Source organism: Siphateles boraxobius, unplaced genomic scaffold (genome assembly GCF_051911475.1).
Source record: "Siphateles boraxobius isolate OS27281-9 unplaced genomic scaffold, OSU_SipBor_1 77, whole genome shotgun sequence".
NCBI classification, from domain to species: domain Eukaryota; kingdom Metazoa; phylum Chordata; class Actinopteri; order Cypriniformes; family Leuciscidae; genus Siphateles; species Siphateles boraxobius.
The window spans coordinates 10,876,174-10,898,353 of NW_027509205.1; the positions used below are offsets into that span (position 1 = coordinate 10,876,174).

Sequence of the window (22,180 nt, forward strand, 5' to 3'; positions counted from 1 at the left end):
TGGTATCAGATGAAATAGTATGTTATGGGTTTAGTTGTTCATATTTATAAATATGTATATAAGTAATATAAGTAACACAAAATACAATTTTGGGTTGCACGTTTGTTTGTATAATCGTTGAAGGTTTACTAGACTAGAAAAATGCCTGTTACTACATGCTGTTGGTATATTGATATATATATATATATATATAAAAGAAAACCAAGGGCATTTAATAATAAGACTATTTTATTTTGCATATTGCAACAGTATTAGCATAAATACTAATACTATAAATACAGACAAAATGAAAGAATAATACAGACAGGTTTACAAATAATTCTAGAAGTAGATACATTTATGATCACCCGTCATTTCACACGATTGTTAAAATGCTCTGAGTAGTCTGTCACAGCTGTCTGTCCTCATTTTTGCTTATGATTACTTTGTGAGGGTCATGTGCACTGGAGGCTTCTTGCTTATGACATGCTCCATACTAGCATGTTCAGAGGTGTCCAGACTAATCTCGTACTTGGCCAAGATCTTCATAATAGGCCTCAGCTTCAACCACCACTGGCTCTTTGGAATACGGTGTCTGAGCGAAAGAGATAAGAAATTATTTTGTGGGGTCACAAACTTCTGAATGATATGCATTTAAATGCACGTGATAAAGGAAGATTCTTACTCGAAATCTGTCTGTTCTTTCAATTCAGCCAGAGGCTGTAACACAAGTCCTCTCTTCCTCATGCCCAACACGCACGCAGAGTCTGGGGTGTTAGCAAAGATTCGCCCTGTACAGAGAGTCAAATCAGAAATACATGTTTTATTTAAAGGGATAATGTACAGCCAGACGGTCATTGTCACAAAATAATAAATAATAATTGAATAAAAATGAATATTTCTTTGCGACTGACTATGCAACATTATAACATGGCTTCTGACCAAATAAATACATACGTGGACATGAAATATTGATTTGAGAAGAAATAATTTTAGAATCGATCATCGGTCAATAAGATTTTTAAATGTTTTTGAAAGAAGTATCCTATGCTCACTAATGTTGTATTTATTTGACCAATAATACAGCAAAAAACAGTACAATTTTGAAATATTATTACTGTTTTTTTTATTTATAATACATGTTAAAATGTAATTTATTCCTGTGAGGCAAAGCTGAGTTCAGCATCATTACTCCAGTCTTCAGTATCACATGATCCTTCAGAAATCCTTCTAATATGCAGATTTGCTGCTCAAGTAACATTTCTTTTTATTATTAGTTGAAAACAGTACTGCTGCTAAAAAGTTGAGGAAATCATGAAGTATATATATATATATATTTTGATAAGTAGAAAATTCAAAAGAGCAGCATTTATTTGAACATTATAAATGTTTTTACTGTCACAATTTAAACCATCATTGCTTGATAAAAGTTTTTAATTTTTTTACTTATGAGTCATAGTGTATATTATATTAAATCTTCCGCCAAGAAAAATTAGTCCATTCAACTGTACAAAAAGATGGCCAAATCAACAAAAATAACAACCATTGCAACAACTTTACAATAATATTAATGGTGCATTTGTATGAAACAAGAGAGCGATGTGATACAAGCAACATGAATGTAGCAGTGGTTTCCAGCAGACTGATTTATAGTTTTGCCACGGACGACAGCAAATATAAGGAAAAATCTGATTGCATTATTTCTCACCATGTCTGTAACAATCCTTTAATTTCTCAGTCAACCAGAGAACAGCCTTAGCCCCCATCTTGGTAGCAAAATTTCTGTCAAATGGTGTCGGGGTGCCACCCTATAAAAAGAATGAATGTGAGACAAAATACTTAAAAACAAGTGCTAATAAAATGTGCATTTTTAATACGCATTAAAATAAACAGGGCTTATTACATCTAACCTGCTGCATATGGCCGAGGACATTCTTACGGCAGTCAAAGACACCCTTTCCCTCCTCTGAATACAGGTTGAAGATGAAATCAGTGGTGTAATTGGAATTGCAGTTTTCATTTCTACAAGACATGTTAATTTAAAGGTTCATTTTGACAATTCGTGTTCTACTGTTATTTGCTGAAGTAACCGATACATGCTAAAGATGCTGTTTTAAGTTATTCCTTTAACCCCTTAGCTGTCACCCCCCTTTTGATAATTGACACTATACAAACTTAAATAGTTGTAATTCAAGAATGCTTTGGAATACAGACCTAAGTTTAGTCTTTTTTTAAAGAAAACAATCAGCAGATTATTACTGAAGTGAAAGCACTTCAATAAATTAAAGTATGAAAAAGTTATGGAAGTTATAATTTACAGTAAATCAAATATACTTTATTAATATATATTTTTTAATATAAAATAAATATTTTACAAAATATTTTTTTACTATAAAATTACTATAAAATGAAAGCTATATATCTAACCAAGCTGTGTTCCAAATTTCAAGTTGATATTACAAAAATTGAAGTTCCCATGAGATTTTGTTTAGGCGTAGTACCAAAAATAGCCGCCGGGTGCCATTGCATTCTATTGAATTTAATTGTATGCTATCTGCTGTAACAAATTCATAAATTTCTATCCAAATATCACTTCTGTCACTAAATATGGAACCTTGAGACTCAGACCTTTCTGATAATATGTGTTTTGTCAATATTAGAAAAGGTTTTGATAATAAATTATGAAAGATGATGCCCAAAAGGGGAGGGGCCTAATAAAAAAATACCGTTTCTATGGTAACGCAACATCCAATTTCAAAACGGTTTTCACAGGATGAATTCTGAGTTCGTAAGCTTTCAAATGATACCTAATTTATGATAACTACTAAAATATGTGATATAATAATAATAAAAAAAATATTTATATAGATATATATATATAATATATATTATACTTTTGAGAGGACTTCTTACTTTTTAAAATATAATTTTATCTTTTTTTTATTGACAAATACTAGATTGTTTTATTATGAACTTTTAGCATTAAAAACCAAAGTTTCAATTATTAAAAGTGTGTGCGCCGACCTTTTGTGACAAAGGTCCGAAACTCCTGTAATGACGTCGATTTTTGGAGGCGCACTCTTGTCATAAATTCATATATTTTGTAAGAAAAAAACAGCGCTACAATATCTATTTAGGAGTCTTAGACCTTTCCAACGATATATAGTTTGTCATAATTGGATTAGGATTTAATAGTAACATAGCGAAGTAAAGTTAGATATCCCGTATACGGGATCGTGACAGTTAAGGGGAAGGAGTCTCACCTCAAAGGTAAAAACAAACTAAAACAGTCTTCATATTACAAATACTGAATGACAAACCTGAGAATTAGGCCTCTCTTAACAGTGGTCTTCATCTTCTCAACAAGATGTTCCACATTTCTCTGTAAACATGAATTATTTGGAGAAATTATAACTGAACAGTTTTCTTTTGCTATTTTCAGAACCATTTTCTTTGCTATTTGTTCCAAGTTGCTTGTTCACCTCTAAGTCACGAATGCCAAATTTCTCTTCATATATATAAGCAGCATCAGCACCTGCAGAGAGACCAGACATGGTGGCCAGGTAGCCGCAGTATCCTCCCATAGTCTCAATGATGAACACACGGCGCTTGGTTCCTGCTGCCGACTGCTTGATCCTGTCACAGGTCTACAGAGGCTTCATGTGAGGACACTACAGAATAACCTTATTCTAGGGATGCACCAGTATTACACTTCTGGCTGAAACTAATAAGCCGATAATCATTTTTCATGTTAAGTTTAATAACCGATAAATTACCGTTTTGTTGAAATAAATGAAAGATAAAACGCTTCAGGCAAGACACCTCAGGTGAATAGGTTAAATATTTAACTAATAGATATCATCATAGTTTTTCTAGTAGATTGATCACAGTACATTAAGAAAATTGTTTTACAAGTTTTCTTAAATGTTGGTTAAATATGCAAATATGGCATAATTTTGCATAAACGTCCAGAACTGAAATCTGAACATTGGATAAAGCCGGTTGTCAGTTATTGTCATTTTGTTGACATATTAGAGTTAAGGGTTTTTACAGAGGAGATTTTGGATATCTCTTCATCTTCTTCTCTTCATCACTAACAGTCATGTTTTTAGGAATAAAATATTACAAATATATCAAGTGAATGGTATATTAACAAATCCCTCAGTAAAGGTACCCTTCAGATTATAGATAGAAATCGAACTGTAAAGTTTGGTGTATGTAAGGGCTACAGAATGCATGAGACAAAACTCATTTTGAGAAAACAACCTTTAAAATGTTGTCATTGAAAATAAAGGCACAAATAGATAGTGTAATAAAATAAACACTTAATTGTGTATTTTGGGTGTTTTCTTTCAGCTAGTCTGAAAGAAGACAAGTTATGTAAGCGAAATAGCCCAAATTCTTCCAATTGATCAGTGCACACAACCCCAACTGTTGTGTCTTGCCATAAAATCTGTTATTTTAAATGCAAGTCCATTCAGACATCATAGCCTTAAAATGTACATTATGTAAAATAGATATTCATTTTGAGATTTGCTAAAAATTACATTTAAATAAAAACAAAACAATGAAATAAATAAATACATAACTAAATATGTTTTTAAAAATGAACAAATTATTTTACAAATATTGGCTGATAATCAGTATAGTACTGATATATATTGTGCATCCCTAATATATGGACAGTGTGTATGCTGTGTCTCTAACCGTGGTAATGGTGTTAAGGGCGGTGTCGGCTCCGATGCTGAAGTCTGAGCCAGGCACATTGTTAGATACAGTAGCAGGAACGATCACCATGGGAATACACAGCTCTTCATACTTCTCTCTGCCTTGAACCATCTCTAGTCCACCCGAAAATGCCTGAAAACGTTTTAAAGGGATAGCTCACCCAAAAATGAAAATTCTGTCATTAATTACTCACCCTCATGGCGTTACAAACCTGCAAGACTTTCGTTCATCTTCGGAACACAAATGAAGATAGTTTTTGACAATATCTGAGGAATTTATGTCCCTCCATTGACAGCTACGCAACTACCCCTTTGACGCTTCAAAAAGTTTGAATTTAGGCTTTTATTCACATATAAACATTCATCCGCTCACACATAACTTGTGGTAAATGGAAGCTCAAGCATGTCCGCTTGACGTGCAAGAACCAAAGAGGTTTACTCTCATGTGTTACGCAGAACGTTTGATCTTCCGCAAGAACCTGGGAAGTTTGTTCTCGCGTGTCAAGCAGGTTCTGTTGAGCTTCTGCTTATGTCCGCTGATCAATGTTTATATGTGAATAAAAGCCTAAATTCAATCTGTTCATCATGTAAAGCAATTATGTCTCTTCAGAAAATTGGGACTAAACCACTCAATTCATATGGATTTAAAGCGTCAAAGTGTCAGAGTGTCAGTTGCGTATGCTGTCAATGGAGGCCACAGAAAGCTCTCAGATTTCATCAAAAAGATTTTCATTTGTGTTCCAAAGCTGAACGAAAGTCTTAGGACTGACATGAGGGTGAGTAATAAATGACTGAATTTTCATTAACCCTACCCTAACCTTATAATGTGGCCTGAACAAAATGTGGACAGAATAGGACATATTTCGTCACTTGCCTCGAAACCCCCAATGATGATCAGAGCGTGAATATTGTACTTAGCAATATTCAAACTGATTTCCTCCATGTACTTTCCAGGTAACACTCTGCATTAACAGAAAAATATTTAAATACTTTCAAGTATTGCAGAACTATAAATTATGTAAAGTGAAAAATAATCTAAAGTGATCAGTACCTTTTGGTTCCCAAATCAGATCCACCTTTCCCTGTCCAGTCTCCAACAGTGTTCCAAGTGATGGGCTCAATCTAAACATTATGTTAGACAGAATATGACAACACTACAATGGCTTTTTAAAACCCTTACAATGGATTCCAGGATTAAGTGCTACAACATAGTTACCGGACAATACGATTTAAAAAAAAGAAATGACAACTATTATTCAACAAGGACGCATTTAATTGTTCAAAATGGCTATATTCTAAAATATCTAAAAATCACAGTTTTCACATAAAATATTATGTGGCGCAACTTTTGTCAGCATTGATAATAATAATAAAAAAAATCTTGACCACCAAATCAGCACATTAGAATGATTTCTGAAGGATGTGACACTGAAGACTGGAGTAATGCTGCTGAATATTTAGCTTTATAAATTTTTTTAAATAAATTAAAATAGAAAACAGTTGATTTATTGTAATATTGTTATATTATCTTATACAGTATATTGTTATATAGTTTGAACGGTAGGCTATATTTGATCAATTAAGCAGCCTTGGTCAGAATAAGAGACATTTTTAAAAACCATTTAAAATTTTTTACCAGTCCCAAGCTTTGAAACACCGCTCGATTCATTGATGTTGCTTACCTTTTCCTGAGCCAGACCCTCAAAGCCATCATGAACCGCCAGCATGTTGTGACCCTGGATGAGTCCGATCCTGACGGCTGCACGTACTGCTGCATTCATGCCAGCGCAGGGAGCACCCACGTTTAAAATAGCCACATTAATGCTACCCTGGTGAACAAAAGAAGAAACACAGGATTAAAAATGAGAATATAAAGATAAGAAATGAGAATAAATTAATGAATCTCCTCACCTTTGTCTCCGGGGGCCGCACATGAGCTAAGAGTTTATATGTGTTCCAGTTATTCTCAAAACTCCTGCAAACCAATCACTGAATACTAATACAATACAAGTTTAAAATGCTACTACTACTGCTACTCATAATAATAATAATAAAACAAAAGAGCAAAAGAGACATTTCTGAACATACCTTCCCCTGAGTTTTACAGCATCATCAAATCGACCCTCTTTCATTGCAACAGTAACATCCTTGGTCTATATTTTGAAGAAAACGAAAAAAATCTATACACTCTAAGAAGAAAAGGTTCTATAGAACCTTAAAAGGATTCTGTCAGGTGCTTCAGATATAGAACCTATTTAGGGGTTACCATCATGAGATTTAGTTTTAATGCATTCATTTTATTTTAATAAGTTTTAAATGCTTTGTACAAATTAAACAGTTCGTTAAACATCACTAGAAGAAATTGACCCCCCAAAAAAGACACTTTTTTTGTAGAAAGTCATGAAATGATTATATATATATTTTTTTTAAAATGTATGCGTATACACACCACTTGCACACACTCCATCAGGGGGAGTCTGACAGCCTGGTTTCCAGACAGACTGACCACACAGGCAGGAGTTTCTGGAGTGGCTTCTAGCAGAGCCATTACAGCCTCCACACCCATCCTACTGCCCTGATATACAACAGACATGCACATTTAAACTCATATGTAATAAAAAAGGGTGGAATATACAAAGGGAAAACTGAGAAAATGTGAAGGAGTGAAAAGGGAGGGACTCACTAGCACCCTGTCAAAAGCTGAGGGGGTGCCACCTCTCTGCACATGTCCAAGGATAGTGGCACGAGTATCAAAGCCCAGCCTCTTTGTCACCAGCTGAATGAGAACAGAAAAACAGAATTTAAGTGCACTTATAGAAAGCAGTTACATCACTATGCTAGAGCATCTCTTTCAAGAGCATGTTGTAGTATATTAAGTTACATCTTTCAGCTGGTCACAGGTGATTGGCTCCCCTTTTTTATCGATCGCTCCCTCAGCCACAATGATCACATTTAGACGAGAACCTGCATTTCTGGTCTGTTTGAGGAGAGATAAAATTATGAATCAATGCAAAGTCCCCTTACGTCTGTATATAAAGTCTTTGATTATTATCAGTACTGTGTTTTATGTAACATGTGACAAGATAATAATAGATATTGTAAGAAAATCTTAAATTAAACTATTTTTAATGCCCTATAGGGAAAAAAAAACGTCTTTTTATCGTGATTTAACCACAAACCTTACAACATTTAGTTGAAATTAGCATTTCAGTAGATTTACACTATACCGTTCAAAGGTTCAGGGTCAGTACAATTCCTTTTAAAGAAATTAATCACTTTATTCAGTAAGGAAGCATTAAATTGATCAAACGTGACAGTAAAGACATTTAAATAATAATAATAAAAATATAAAAATACTTCATATAAACTTTCTAGTCATCAAATAATCCTGAAAAAAATATTTCAGTTTCCACAAAATATTAAGCAGCAACTGTTTTTAACATTGATAATAAGAAGAATTTTTCTCTTGAACACCAAATCGGCATATGATTTCTGAAGGATCATGTGACACTGAAAACTGGAGTAATGATGCTGAAAATTTAGCTATTTTATTACATTTATTAAATATTACAGTTTTTATCATCAAATAAATGATAAAAAGCAGCCTTAGTCAGAAAAGCATTTTTCTGCTTTATCAAAGCTTTATCAAAAAGCAGCCTTAGTGAGCTTAACAGACTTTTTTCAAAAACATTAAGTAGTCTAACCAATCCCAAATGATTAAATATGTCAAGGATGTTGTACTATGTGACTGACAATTAAATAATTTTTGTGTGTGTGTGTGTGTGTTGTCCATTGCTTTGTACCTCAGTCAGTCTTCTGCACAAGTGCTCCTCCCACCCGTCATCTGGGGGCATCTCAGGAATAAAGACCCAGTCAGCACCACAAGCAAGAGCAGTAACTAGAGCTAGGTAACTGAAACACAAACACACACACACACACACACACACACACACACACACACACACACACACACACACACACACACACACACACACACACACACACACACACACACACACACACACACACACACACACACACACACACACACACACTGGGTGTAAGGGGGTCTGGTTTTGCTCTGGGTTTGGGTCTTAGAGGGTCTGTTCTTGACTGCAGTTCTGCTGCGCACATAAGCTGACTTCAGTGTATAAGCAAACACACATACACAAGCACACTCTTACCCACAGTGTCTTCCCATGACCTCCAGGATGAAAGCACGTTGGTGGCTGTGGGTGAGAGCAGAGTTCAAAATCACAATTAAGCAACAAATGTCTAAATAAAAAAACGTGATTGCTGATATTTGATCAACTACATATTTGTGACCTTTGTGCTGTTGTGGTGATGCTGTCCACCACCTCAATGATGCGATGTAGGGCAGAGTCTGTGCCGATGGTCATGTCCGTTCCGCAGAAGTCATTGTCGATAGAGCCGACCATACCCACAATATTCAGATGAGATGAAGCCTTGCCCTCTTCTTTGGTGATCTTACCTGTGTGCAGAGGGACAATTCAGTTTAATCAGAACGAGGGATTCCAGCCTTCAAGCAATAAAACATGTACACAGGCTATGTTTACACAATTTAATGTGTTTCAATAAATTGTTTTAATAGTACCTTCAGCACAGATCATTCTTTACCTTTGCTGATTAGATCTTTCAGCAAGTCATTCCACTCAGTACGAAATATGTTGGCACCGGTCAAACTGCCATCGCCACCAATTACACAGAGGTTAGTGATGCCCAGCTTGACGAGATTGCAGGCAGCCTTCAAACGCCCATCCCTAGTCTGGAAATCCATACAGCGGGCACTGCCAATGACTGTGCCACCCTTCAGAAACACAGAAAGAATTCAGATAACCAGGACACTACATAAAGAATAGTGCGAATGAAAGAAAACTCAATTTGGATGTTATCTTATCACCATCAATGACCAACACCAGTGTCATTTTTAATGAGACATTCTTTTTAGCATATTTGTTTCATTTAGCAAATGAGTAGTGTTGTATTGTATTAGAATTGACCTTAAAATCCAAGTATAGGAATAATAAACTGAATGTCATCTGAAAGTACAGGCTCACCAGCTGTAGCATCATGGACACACTCTCCCATGTAGCGGGACGGATGTGATCCCCTCCGTCAACCAATCCCTGATAGCCCTAGTACAAACAGCCCAGTGAACAGACATGAAATGTAACAACATTGTTAACTGATATGATTGGAATCTATACTTTTGTTTTTATTCTTATAAAGTTCAATATACCTCGTGGACAAAGAAGACTTTGGCTCCAGTGTAAAGACCAACCCTGACAGTGGCCCTCACGGCTGCATTCATCCCTGCATCAGACAAGAAAACCTCTGTGTGTTCTCATATCATAATCATATCTTTAACTGTAGAGATACAAGAAGCTACAGAGGGCTACAGGGAAAGTAAAGAGAGATACCTCATGACATTTCATTCCACAGGTTGAAGAATTATGCGTGTCTGAGATAACTTGATTCTGTGAATTCAACAGTAAAGCTCAAGGTGTTTTAGATTGTGCTGTGTAAATTAAAACTCTCAGTGTCTCTAGTTTCAACAGTGAGCAGCTGTGGAAAAGTCTGCTACTCTCCATAACCTCATGTCATTTCAGAAGAAGGTCACTGGAGATAAATTTAGCCTTCAATTATGAAAATAGGTAGACAGGGTACAAGAGCTACAGGCTAAAGCTAAAGGCTACAAGAGCTTTGACATTAATGGACCAGACTTGAGCAAATCAAAAAACTACAGAAGATTTATTTTTGTTAGTACATTTTGTTCTGCTTCAGAACATGTATTTAACTTATTTAATTGTAGATTATTTTTTGTATTTTTGTGGCATTTATTCAATTCAGTACAATTCTTGTAATATTCAATTCCTCGCCATAGATTATATATGTATAGAAAATGTCTATAAAAATAGTAATAACATAACCATATCTGATTAGAGGGGCTAAACCTATTTTGCATAAGGTATACTACAAGCATAGTCCAAAATTTGCACGAAAAGTATTGTGATCCAATTGTCCACGCAGGAATGTTTTTTACCACCCTCTTGAAAACCATCATATGAACTACGAAAAATTCTAAGAGGCAGATTGTTACTTACCCTGGGCATCACCACCTGACGTCAGTACAGCAATGGACCGTCCGACCCCCATGTTTGTTGGGTCCACCCCAACTGTATTTGTGTTTGACATGGTTCAGGAATTCCAGAAATTGGTGGCAAAGGGAATTGGAAAAGGAGGCAAATGAAAGACGTGCTAGCACCGTCTCTCAAAGCAAGGGGCTCCAGAAGGAAGGGTTTTATAGGACAGTGTTCCAGTAAATTGTGCCCACCCCCTGGATTTCATTTCACACACACAAATACCGCAGTAACACACCCCCTGATTCAGCTAGATATAAAGTATCAACTTGAATTACACAGCAAAGGTTGCATGCTCAATAAAAAAAGTTTTTTTTATTATTAAGTTTACCATGTCTCAATGTTACATAGTCTTAATGTTATGTTTTATTTGAGTATTTATAATAGTTTATTTAAATGTGGCTTTTTGACTAAAAACGAAGAGTTAACATCATTTAAATAATTAAATGTAAAAGAAATTACATAAATGTAATATAATTTTTTTTATCTCTTTCACAAAATAATATCCTTTATGAAGTCATATACTTCAACGTTTTAAAACTCCATATTACAAAAAAGCACTCATATAATATAAACACATACAGTGAATATATATATATATATATTAGTGGTGGGGATAGATTTTTTTATCTAGATTAATCTCACTGTAATCTTGGAATTAATCTAGATTAAAATGGCTCATTTGAATTCTGTCGAAGGCATTCAGAATATGTGTGCTACCCAAATAATGACTAAAAGTAGGCCTGTCTTTGAGAACGGGTTTCTCAAGCCAGGTGGCGCATTAGACCAGGGGCTCATCTCCTGTTTCCAAAATGCATCACAAACTGCTTGAGAAAGCTGTTCTACTATGGTAATTGGTGATGAAAATAAATCAAGTTCAATCAGATGTGACGTCACTTGTGTTTACTATTGGATACATCTTTACATCTAACTGATAGAGCTGTGCTGACGGGCTTGCCTCGGTTGCACTAAAATATTACATCAGTGCTTGGCCCGGCATCTACCGCATTAGCTAAGGGATGCTTTGCGTTTAGGTGGTACTTGAGACTGCCAGCTGAACGTGTGGAACGCTTTTCAGAGAAGATAAGGTAACTTATTTTAGCACAATTCACACCCAGAGGTAATTCAGGAAAACAAAATCTCCGAATGCTCCACGTGAAACCGTTGGTCTTCCGACCTTTTTAACATCGTGTCGATTTTTTTTTTTATATGTGTGAGGGAGAGAGAGCAAGACAGCACTTAGTGTGGAGATGGTGAAGTCTTGTGAACACTTTCGCCTGGCTCCGAAGTGAGAGAGTGCGCGCGCGCGACCGGGTCTCTCTCTCTCTCTGCTCGTTCTTTCAGTTAAACATGTGCCCGGTCACAAGCGCAGCAGTTCATCTACAATACTCACCGAATTTAATGCAGGAAAAACCCTGTTAATTGCAAACAGGAAACAGCATAATTTGTCTCGTTTAGTAAAATAAAGCCACGCTTTAGATCGTCTTTTCCCCTCCATGTTTACCTCCTCTGCTCAAATCGCTTTGACATCACGAATGATGCACGGATGCGTATAGGACGTCACGCTATGGTGCCCGCTAAAGGACAAAAGGGAAAGTTGAGTTCGCGGTCTGTAGTGTATATTATGGCTGGGACTCGGAGCAGGAGCAACGATAAGAGGAATCGTTAACGTCGAGGGCATACAATATCGATGGTTCGTAAAACTTAGAACCGGTTTTCGAGTGGAACCGGTTTTCAATTCCCATCCCTACCCCCTACAGTGCAATTCGGCTAGGTAATAGGTATACATCCTCGCTAAAATATCAAGGTGAAAGTCATCATAGCTTGCGTAGCTCAGCTCCCAACCCAACTTTGAGAATAGATTAACGGCGATATTTTTCGCCCGATAAGAGTCTCACGTTAACGCAGCACGTTAACGCCGATAACGGCCCACCACTAATATATATATATATATATACAGGTCCTTCTCAAAAAATTTGCATATTGTGATAAAGTTCATTATTTTCCATAATGTAATGATAAAAATTAAACTTTCATATATTTTAGATTCATTGCACACCAACTGAAATATTTCAGGTCTTTTATTGTTTTAATACTGATGATTTTGGCATACAGCTCATGAAAACCCAAAATTCCTATCTCAAAAAAAAATAGCATATTTCATCCGACCAATAAAATAAGGGTTTTTAATACAAAAAAAGTCAACCTTCAAATAATTATGTTCAGTTATGCACTCAATACTTGGTTGGGAATCCTTTTGCAGAAATGACTGCTTCAATGCGGCGTGGCATGGCACTGCAATCAGCAATCAGCCTGTGGCACTGCTGAGGTGTTATGGAGGACCAGGATGCTTCGATAGCGGCCTTAAGCTCATCCAGAGTGTTGGGTCTTGCGTCTCTCAACTTTCTCTTCACATTATCCCACAGATTCTCTATGGGGTTCAGGTCAGGAGAGTTGGCAGGCCAATTGAGCACAGTAATACCATGGTCAGTAAACCATTTACCAGTAGTTTTGGCACTGTGAGCAGGTGCCAGGTCGTGCTGAAAAATGAAATCTTCATCTCCATAAAGCTTTTCAGCAGATGGAAGCATGAAGTGCTCCAAAATCTCCTGATAGCTAGCTGCATTGACCCTGCCCTTGATAAAACACAGTGGACCAACACCAGCAGCTGACATGGCACCCCAGACCATCACTGACTGTGGGTACACTGGACTTCAGGCATTTTGGCATTTCCTTCTCCCCAGTCTTCCTCCAGACTCTGGCACCTTGATTTCCGAATGACATGCAAAATTGGCTCTCATCCGGAAAAAGTACTTTGGACCACTGAGCAACAGTCCAGTGCTTCTCTGTAGCCCAGGTCAGGCACTTCTGCCGCTGTTTCTGGTTCAAAAGTGGCTTGACCTGGGGAATTCGGCGTCTGTGCACGGTGGCTCTGGATGTTTCTACTCCAGACTCAGTCCACTGCTTCCGCAGGTCCCCCAAGGTCTGGAATCGGTCCTTCTCCACAATCTTCCTCAGGGTCCGGTCACCTCTTCTCGTTGTGCAGCGTTTTTTGCCACACTTTTTCCTTCCCACTGAGGTGCCTTGATACAGCACTCTGGGAACAGCCTATTTGTTCAGAAATTTCTTTCTGTGTCTTACCCTCTTGCTTGAGGGTGTCAATGATGGCCTTCTGGACAGCAGTCAGGTCGGCAGTCTTACCCATGATTGTGGTTTTCAATAATGAAACAGGCTGGGAGTTTTTAAAAGCCTCAGGAATGTTTTGCAGGTGTTTAGAGTTAATTAGTTGATTCAGATGATTAGGTTAATAGCTCGTTTAGAGACCCTTTTCATGATATGCTAATTTTTTGAGATAGGAATTTTGGGTTTTCATGAGCTGTATGCCAAAATCATCAGTATTAAAACAATAAAACACCTGAAATATTTCAGTTGGTGTGCAATGAAACTAAAATATATGAAAGTTTAATTTTTATCATTACATTATGGAAAATAATTAACTTTATCACAATATGCTAATTTTTTGAGAAGGACCTGTATATACAATTTAATTTGTGATTGCATGTAGAACCTTGTAATAGTATGATTCAGGAAAAGAATGAATGATCGAACAAATTGAAAAACCTTATTGTAAAACTTTGTGTTTATATATAGATTTATTATACACTTTACACAAGAGACAAGCTGAAAGCACATAGTGTTTCTAGTCAGTGACAAGTTCAGTGTAAAAGTTATGAAAGTGTTCAGTATACAAAGCGTTCAGTCACGCTGTCAACAGTGAATCCCATCAAACATTGTATTTGTCCAAGACTTTGCTGCTTGTGGAATCTGTAACCAGTTACATCTAACTGTATGACAACATGCCATTTCAAAAGTGCAACTAAAAATACTGTTTCAGACAGTATTACATAACTTTACACAGACCTACTCAAGAAATATGCTGTGGGACATCTGCCTTTATGCTTTGATTGAGGAACCAGAAGGGACTGGATTCAAATGTACCGGTGAGGACAAGCCAATGGGTAAAAAACTCTGAAGAGAGGACAGAAATAACAAGATGCATTAACAGCTATTCAACTTGACAACCAGCTAAGTTTGTTGTGCAAAATTCAGAACAGACCAATAACTCACAGTACAGTCTTTAAACAGAAGTGTGGTGGCCACCGGGTTGCCACAGCGGGGCTGCAGTGGGCAGGACAGCAGTCGAGAGGTGTACGTAGCACATTCCTCATCCAGAATCATCTCCTCCAGAGGCGTATGACGCCATCGCAGAGCAGACACAGCAGTAGAGTGTGTGACGGTAGGAGCTACAGACAGATGGATACACATTACCATAATATCAGGACACATTTAAAGCAGTACACACTACTACAAACGCTTAAAAGTCTTTAGGATGTCTGCCTAAGCATCATTAATTAAAACATTGGACCTATATGGTCATTTACACCAATGTGTGGTAGAAAACAGACAAAAAGGTTGATTGTAGTTTCACATTAGATGGCATGGTTACCTTTTGATTGGCTTTGTTTAGTTAGGTCTAAGCTAGGATTGATCTGTGATCCATTTCTTTGGTCTGATAGCAGTGGTAGTCCATTATGGGATGTAGGCTGGTCTACACAGAGCTGCAAAGGGACGTCTGCTCCAGTGGTCTTCAGAGTATCCTGAGACCGGTCTGGTCCAATTCTTTGGCTTGATGAGAAAACAATGACTGACCCTCTGTGTGCTGCTTGTATGAACGGCTGGGCTGTTTTTTTGCCTATGTTCTCAGTGTGGAAATGATTTGAATCTGAATTTTCTTTCATTCTTGACTGAGCTTCAGCCTGAATGAGGAAAAGACAATGTGAGATTACTTTAAACCATCAAAAAAATTGACCAGTGATGCATTTATTAACGTTTTACAGTTAAAGCAATCATACTGTTTGATGACTTTTCAGTAATTGTTGCAAAGTAACGTCATCTTGGTCAATCCGGTCATCGTCGGTCTGCTCTTTGTTCTCAAATAACCTCTGAACAACATCCTCCCCCTACAACACAATCAACACCCAGTGTAAACCTGCCATTCTATCATAAAGATAAAGTAAACAACAAAGGTTCTGAATCATGGGCTTGTTTTACCTCATGGCACATCAAGAGTTCAGTACTGGGGTCATGGGCTCCACGCAAACCTGGAGAGCCCCTTAAACTGGACATCTTTTGGCCGGTACAGAGCTTCCTCTGTATATAGAAACAGTAAACATTAGCCTGGGATACAAATAGTTTCAAAACAAAAAATACAAACCAAGACAAGAGAACACTCACAATTGACTGTGGTTTGTTGTTTGCAACCCGCTGCGGTGTCCATTTCATCACTGGTGTTCTATTTGCACCTGCATCACAACAGAGAAACAGTGACATAGGGATGAAAGCATGATGTTGAAGGAGAAGGAACACTGGAGATTAGCTATGTTTCCATCCACAGTTGGAATTCTTACTTTTGGGCAAAATTGTAATATCACAAAGAATTTCTGAATCAAGTAGCGTCTCCAATCTACGTGTTTAAAGGGATAGTTCACCCAAAAATGAAAATGCTGTCAGTAATTACTCACCCTCATGTTGTTCCAACCCCGTAAGAAGTTCATCTTCGTAACACGAATTAAGACATTTGATGAAATCTGAGAGCTGGATCACTCCTCCATAGGCTTCAAAAGGATTGAAACTTGCCGGCCTCGAAAAGTTATTAAAGACATTGTTAAAGGAACCCAAGTGACTACAGTGGCTCAATCTTAAGTTTATCAAGCGACAAGAATACTTTTTGTTCGCAAAAAACAAACAAAAATAACGACTTTATTTCAACTATTCATTTCCTTCTCTGTTGGCCTCTAGTCAGTTAACTTAGTGTAATAGCGTAGTGCTACGTCACACGTAGGCTCACTATTGGACGACGCTGGTCATGTGTGTGATGCGTGTGACGTACAACAACAGAAGCTTACGCTATTATAGTGAACTGACTCAAGGGCCACAGAGAAGGACATGAATAGTTGAAATAAAGTCGTTATTTTGCACACAAAAAGTATTCTCGCCGTTTGATAAACTTAAGATTGAGTCACTGTAGTCACTTGGATTATTTTTACGATGTCTGTACTAACTTTGAGGCCTGCAAGTTCAATCCCTCAAGAAGCCTATGGACCTGTATGGAGAAGTGATCCAGCTCTCAGATTTCATCAAAAATATTGTAATTCGTGTTCTGAAGATGAACGAAGGTCTTACGGGGTTGGAACAACATGAGGGCGAGTCAATACTGACAGCATTTTCATTTTTGGGTGAACTATCCCTTTAAGAGAAAATAAATAGTGACTTCCTGGAAATTGGCACAAAATATCTGCAATAAAAATGTAAGTTGCTGCAATCGGGGAAGCCACTGACTCTTTTATCCAAATCCTAAATGACTTGTGTCTCAGAGCGCACAGACAAAACAAAATAAACGCTGTCATGTTATCTTACGATCGGATGCAATTGCACGAGACACTTCTGGGAGAGAATTATTCCAAATCATTTTGATGACAGACTTTGGCTCTGGCAGTTCAGAATGCTCAAACCAACATTTGAGATGCTGTGGAATGAAATTGGTCTGCTGGTTAGTCCAGTTATCCAATCACATCCACTGTTGAGGCAAAGTCATGTGGGTTTTTTGTTGCACATCAAGGGATTTATTCAGAAAATGTGCTTCCATTGTAGTTTAAACACATCTTGGCATTTCCGTCCAGCTTTTTTAATGCAATTTCCCAAAATGTGCCGGAAGAAAGTGGACGGAAACATAGCTAATGAAACTTACACTGAGATGCTGCCGCATCTGGTTTATTCTTCTTCACTGGGACTCTCTGGGCCTGAGATGAATAAAGTTCCATTGGTAAAAATGCCTTAATTTTAGCATAAAACTGAAAGTTGAATCACTCTGAACAGACTCACAGAATACATGGAGGTTCCTCTGCCAGTGGGACAGGTTGAAACCCTGGGTGTTGCTCCAGCAGCCCTCACACCTTCATTCAGTAAAATACTGCACAGGGCTGCAGGGTCAGGGGAGAAGGACACAGCACTTCCTAAAGGATCACATGAAATCCAAATGAATCATATGGGATGAAAAGAGCTGCATCATTTTGACATAATAAAGTTTTGTAATATTTATATAACAGAATACACAGTACAAAAATTTTGGGTTCATATATTTTTGTATATATTTCGAAAGTATCGACCCAGTGTTTACAAAGTGAATGTGAAAAAAAAAAAAAAAGGAAAACAACGATGTCAACGATTTTGAAGTTGTAGTTTTTCCCACCTATGTAACGCGCAAGCTTTCCAACGTGATTACGTAATGCGTGCAGTCATGGACGCGCACCCAGAGTGCAAGACAAGCATTTGTGGTTAAAGTAAATACAATATATTTTTTTTTTAAATAACCATTTGTTTCGCTAGATAGACCCTTATTCCTCGGCTGGGATTGTGTAGAGCCCTTTGAACCTGCATTGAAACACTCCTTGAAAGTTTTCCTCAAAAACCTTAATTTCTTTTCGACTGAAGAAAGAAAGACATGATGAACATCTTGGATGACATGGGGGTGAGTAAATTATTAGGAAATTTTAATTCTGGAGTGAAATAATTGATTAAAATTGACAGTAAAGACATTTATAATGTTGCAAAAGATTTCTAAATAAATGCTGATATTTTGATCAAAGAAAACAATGAGTATCAATAAACAATTTTGAGCAGCACAAGCATATTTAACACTAATAAGACATTAAGAAATATGTGGAGCAAATTAGAATGATTTTTGAAGGATCATGTGACACTGAAGACTGGAGTAATGATGCTGAAAATTCAGCTTTGCCATTACAGAAATAAATTACATATTACAATTAATTTATTTGTAACATTTCATAACTTTACTGTATCGCTGTATTCAAATATTGTATTCTGTAAAATAGAATACACTGTATTCGAAAATAACTGCAGCCTTGATGAGCATGAGTCTTTTCAAAAACATTTAAAAAAAAACTGACGCCAAAATTTTGAATGCTACTGTATAATACTAAATAGTCCTGCTAAGATCACTATGATGAACAAAAATACATACCTGTAGTGCTTTTGGCCTCTGCTGGAGCTTCTTTTTGAGTCTTTTTGACAGGTACTCTTTGAGCCTAAAGTGGACATGGTCATGTCTATTTCACAACATATTCTGCCTAAATGGACCATTTAGAAGTATAATATCATAATCACTGTGTGAATGACATTTCACTGGACTGGACTCACTGAATAAACAGAAGTTCCTCTGCCAGTGGGACAGACTGATACTCTGGGTGTTGCTCCAACATGCTCCTCCAGTCTCATTCCATCACTCTGTAGAATACTACGTAGTGCCGATGGGTCAGGGGAAAACGGCCCAGTTTTGTCTTGAAATGAAAGGAAAATACAAAGCTCACCCTCTATGGACAGTGAGAAAAATAGGGCCTGGTTTCACAGACAAGGTTTAGATTACGTCAGTATTAGGCCTTGCATTTTAGTCTGGGACTAGGCTTAAGCCTTGTCTGTAAAAACCGGGGGCAAAAGTCTTTAAAGGTGAACTAACCTGCGGTGCCCTCAACCCCATGATGACTCTTCTTCACAACTCTTTGAGGCTAAAAAAACAACAACAACAACAACAACAACACATGAGTACCAACTATCCAGAAACATACAGATCAACAATGCTATCTGGAGCAAAATATTAAACATTACATCATCATACTAGACTGAAAAGACAACTGGCATGATCATTATGAAGGGTCAGCAAACAATTTGGTTTCATTACGGTGCTTTTCTACAATTTCTAACCACATGATTGGAGGTTCCCAGTCCAGGGGGGCAGGTAGATAAACGCAGCATCATGCATTGTCCTCCAACAGCACTCGATCCCTCACATGGAAGGACATTGCGTACAGCTGATGGAAGATTTGATGATGATCCTGTACTCACATGCACATACATCAATGATAAACAACTAATGAACAAATGGAACAAAGAACCATAAACACTTAAGAGTTTGAACATTGAATGGATTGACACAATGAGAAAAGATCTGATAGTATGCCACTCACCTTTAGTCCTTACATGGCTTTCTGTAGTTGAAGGGACAGTTTGGAAACAGTACTTGTCCTTTGGTGCTTGATTATCAGAATTAACATCTACTTTAACAAGTGAAGTTTTACATAAATGACTCCAACCTAAGTCTTCAGGAAGCTTAGATTGTACAAGAGTGATGCTACCTAAACGTGAACTTAAATCAGTGTGACTGCAGTATGTGGATTCTTGTGAAGGTGGGTGAACATCAGTGAAGTTTTTATTTAATGCAACATATTCTACATGACTATCAGGCAGCAATCGCTGTGACTTGTTTACTGGAGCCCTGTGGACACCTGGTGTAGCAGCCTTATGGCTCTGAGTTTCAGTCTTGGCACTTGGATTTAAGTTCCTCACTTTTTCCACAGGTGTTAGTCGTGCAGAATGCGTCAGAGGGGCTTTTTCTTGAGGAATGTCTGTGCTTCTCGGACCACGTGAGCGTGACTGGGACAGATTGAAAGGAATGGGTTTGGTGCAAGTCCTTTTTTTCTGCGCTTTACCCTAGGGACAAAAAAAGTGCAATCATTATGCTTGTAGCAGTGTTGTTATTGATAAACTAAAACGATTAAAAAAAGTTTTCAATAATTAAAATAAAGCTAAAATAAGATCAAATATTTTGTAATTTAAAATTGTAATAGATACTGTAATATCACATAAATAATACTTATGTGGTCCGATTTTTTATTTTTTAGGTAAATTATTCCTTTAAAATTGCTTGGTAGACATTGTAATTTATTTCAGATTTGTGTAATGATCAGAAATGCTTGTCCTTACCGTAAGAGGCCTCTGTTCCCATCTGTTGAGACTGGGATTTTGGGAGAGCTCACTTAGGACCGGTTGCAGAGATTTGGCGAGGACTGGAAGTCTGCTGACAGCTTTCAGTTTATTGACTCCTTTTCCAGTTTCAGAAGAAGCATTGGGGTCCAGATTCTCAGATCCTCTTTTAAAGGAGGAAGCACTGAGCTTAGTCTTCAATTCCTGATTCATCAAGGTCCTAATTGCATTGAATATAAATGGATCAAATATTAATCATCATTAAAATAAAATAAAGATAAAGACAGTACAAGAACCATTATAGTAATGAGAATTGAGGGCTTAATTGTAGTGAAAATAGTTACAATGCAAAATAGGTCAAATAAGATTTATTATTTGTCGCATTTAGTTTAACTTTATGTACTAAAATAACAAACTGAAATAAAATTTTATAAATTGAAAGAATAGACATAAAGTTACTAAAAATTTAACTAAGATTAAAGTGAAAACATAATATAAAAATAAAAATTCAGAATATAAATAAAAACTATGATGGTATGGTATCTCAAAGATCCTAAAATATCACTGCTTGCCATGGACATTTCTTGACAAGTGTAGAAAGATCCACCCATATACTTACAAAATGACTTGATAAATTGATTAAAGACAGATTTAAAACTGTTAAAACATTGACAAAAAAACATTGACATTAAAAAAAAATTTATTCTGAAATGTTCCGTCAAATAATCAATTAGGGAAGTGATATTGTGACATTTAAATGCACCGGTTCTTGGGGAGAAAGCTGATATAACGTTAACGTTACTGTGAATGATAAGCTCACTTACCCTGGTTGATCCTGCTGACTTCTGTTCTGGGTTCGCAGAGGGTTAGAGGACGCCATCTCGACAGGGATTCAGTACCTGTAACAAGACGGATCTTGAGATTAATAATAAGAATGAAAAATTTTCCTTAACGTAGAAGTGTTCGCTCAATCATAATTAACACAATAGCAATGTGCAGCATCAGAAAACAGCAAAGTACTATGCAAGCTCTTCGTACCTAGTTGTTATGTATTCATGTGAATAAATCTGTAGGAATATATTTTTACTAACACACACATACGTACCAGGAAATCAGCTTAAGCGATATCTAAAAACTGCAGCTTATTTTATTTTATTTTCCAGCTACAGGACTTTCCGCATCAAACCACTCTTCACTGGCACAGGGAAAATGCTCTGTATGCTCAGTAGCGTATTGACTTCCGGAGTAGTTTGTAAAAAGCGCGCATTTTGACTGGCTGACGGAGACGTGCTATCAGCCAATAAGTGACCGCCATTGACACCACTATAGCAACAGAGATGCGGCTTTAAATCACGTGACTCCCATTTGTTCAATTTGCATGGGTTCATTATTTTTAACGTCTGGAGACTGGCA

At 37.0% G+C, this 22,180-nt stretch overlaps 2 protein-coding genes across 2 annotated transcripts; both read right to left on the reverse strand.

The window, feature by feature from the left end:
• Positions 1–210: 210 nt before the first annotated feature.
• Positions 211–12,409, reverse strand: pfkma (phosphofructokinase, muscle a). The gene is made up of 22 exons (XM_077218749.1): positions 10,832–12,409; positions 9,967–10,040; positions 9,785–9,862; positions 9,345–9,534; positions 9,033–9,198; positions 8,891–8,935; positions 8,510–8,618; positions 7,588–7,683; positions 7,390–7,482; positions 7,156–7,281; positions 6,795–6,859; positions 6,618–6,681; positions 6,389–6,535; positions 5,758–5,828; positions 5,581–5,668; positions 4,687–4,839; positions 3,462–3,626; positions 3,300–3,361; positions 1,890–2,001; positions 1,688–1,787; positions 665–770; positions 211–574 (listed from the first exon to the last, which is right to left on the reverse strand). Exons 1-22 carry the CDS (start codon positions 10,920–10,922, stop codon positions 421–423), a joined length of 2,355 nt encoding a protein of 784 aa, XP_077074864.1. The 5' UTR covers positions 10,923–12,409; the 3' UTR covers positions 211–420.
• Positions 12,410–14,501: 2,092 nt separating this feature from the next.
• Positions 14,502–22,009, reverse strand: troap (trophinin associated protein). Its single transcript, XM_077217964.1, has 16 exons — positions 21,873–22,009; positions 21,592–21,666; positions 20,768–20,987; positions 19,972–20,494; positions 19,709–19,839; positions 19,464–19,512; positions 19,148–19,287; positions 18,972–19,035; positions 17,810–17,940; positions 17,676–17,727; positions 16,163–16,230; positions 15,980–16,078; positions 15,781–15,888; positions 15,375–15,684; positions 14,996–15,171; positions 14,502–14,896 (listed from the first exon to the last, which is right to left on the reverse strand). Exons 2-16 carry the CDS (start codon positions 21,645–21,647, stop codon positions 14,822–14,824), a joined length of 2,202 nt encoding a protein of 733 aa, XP_077074079.1. The 5' UTR covers positions 21,648–21,666; positions 21,873–22,009; the 3' UTR covers positions 14,502–14,821.
• Positions 22,010–22,180: the final 171 nt, after the last annotated feature.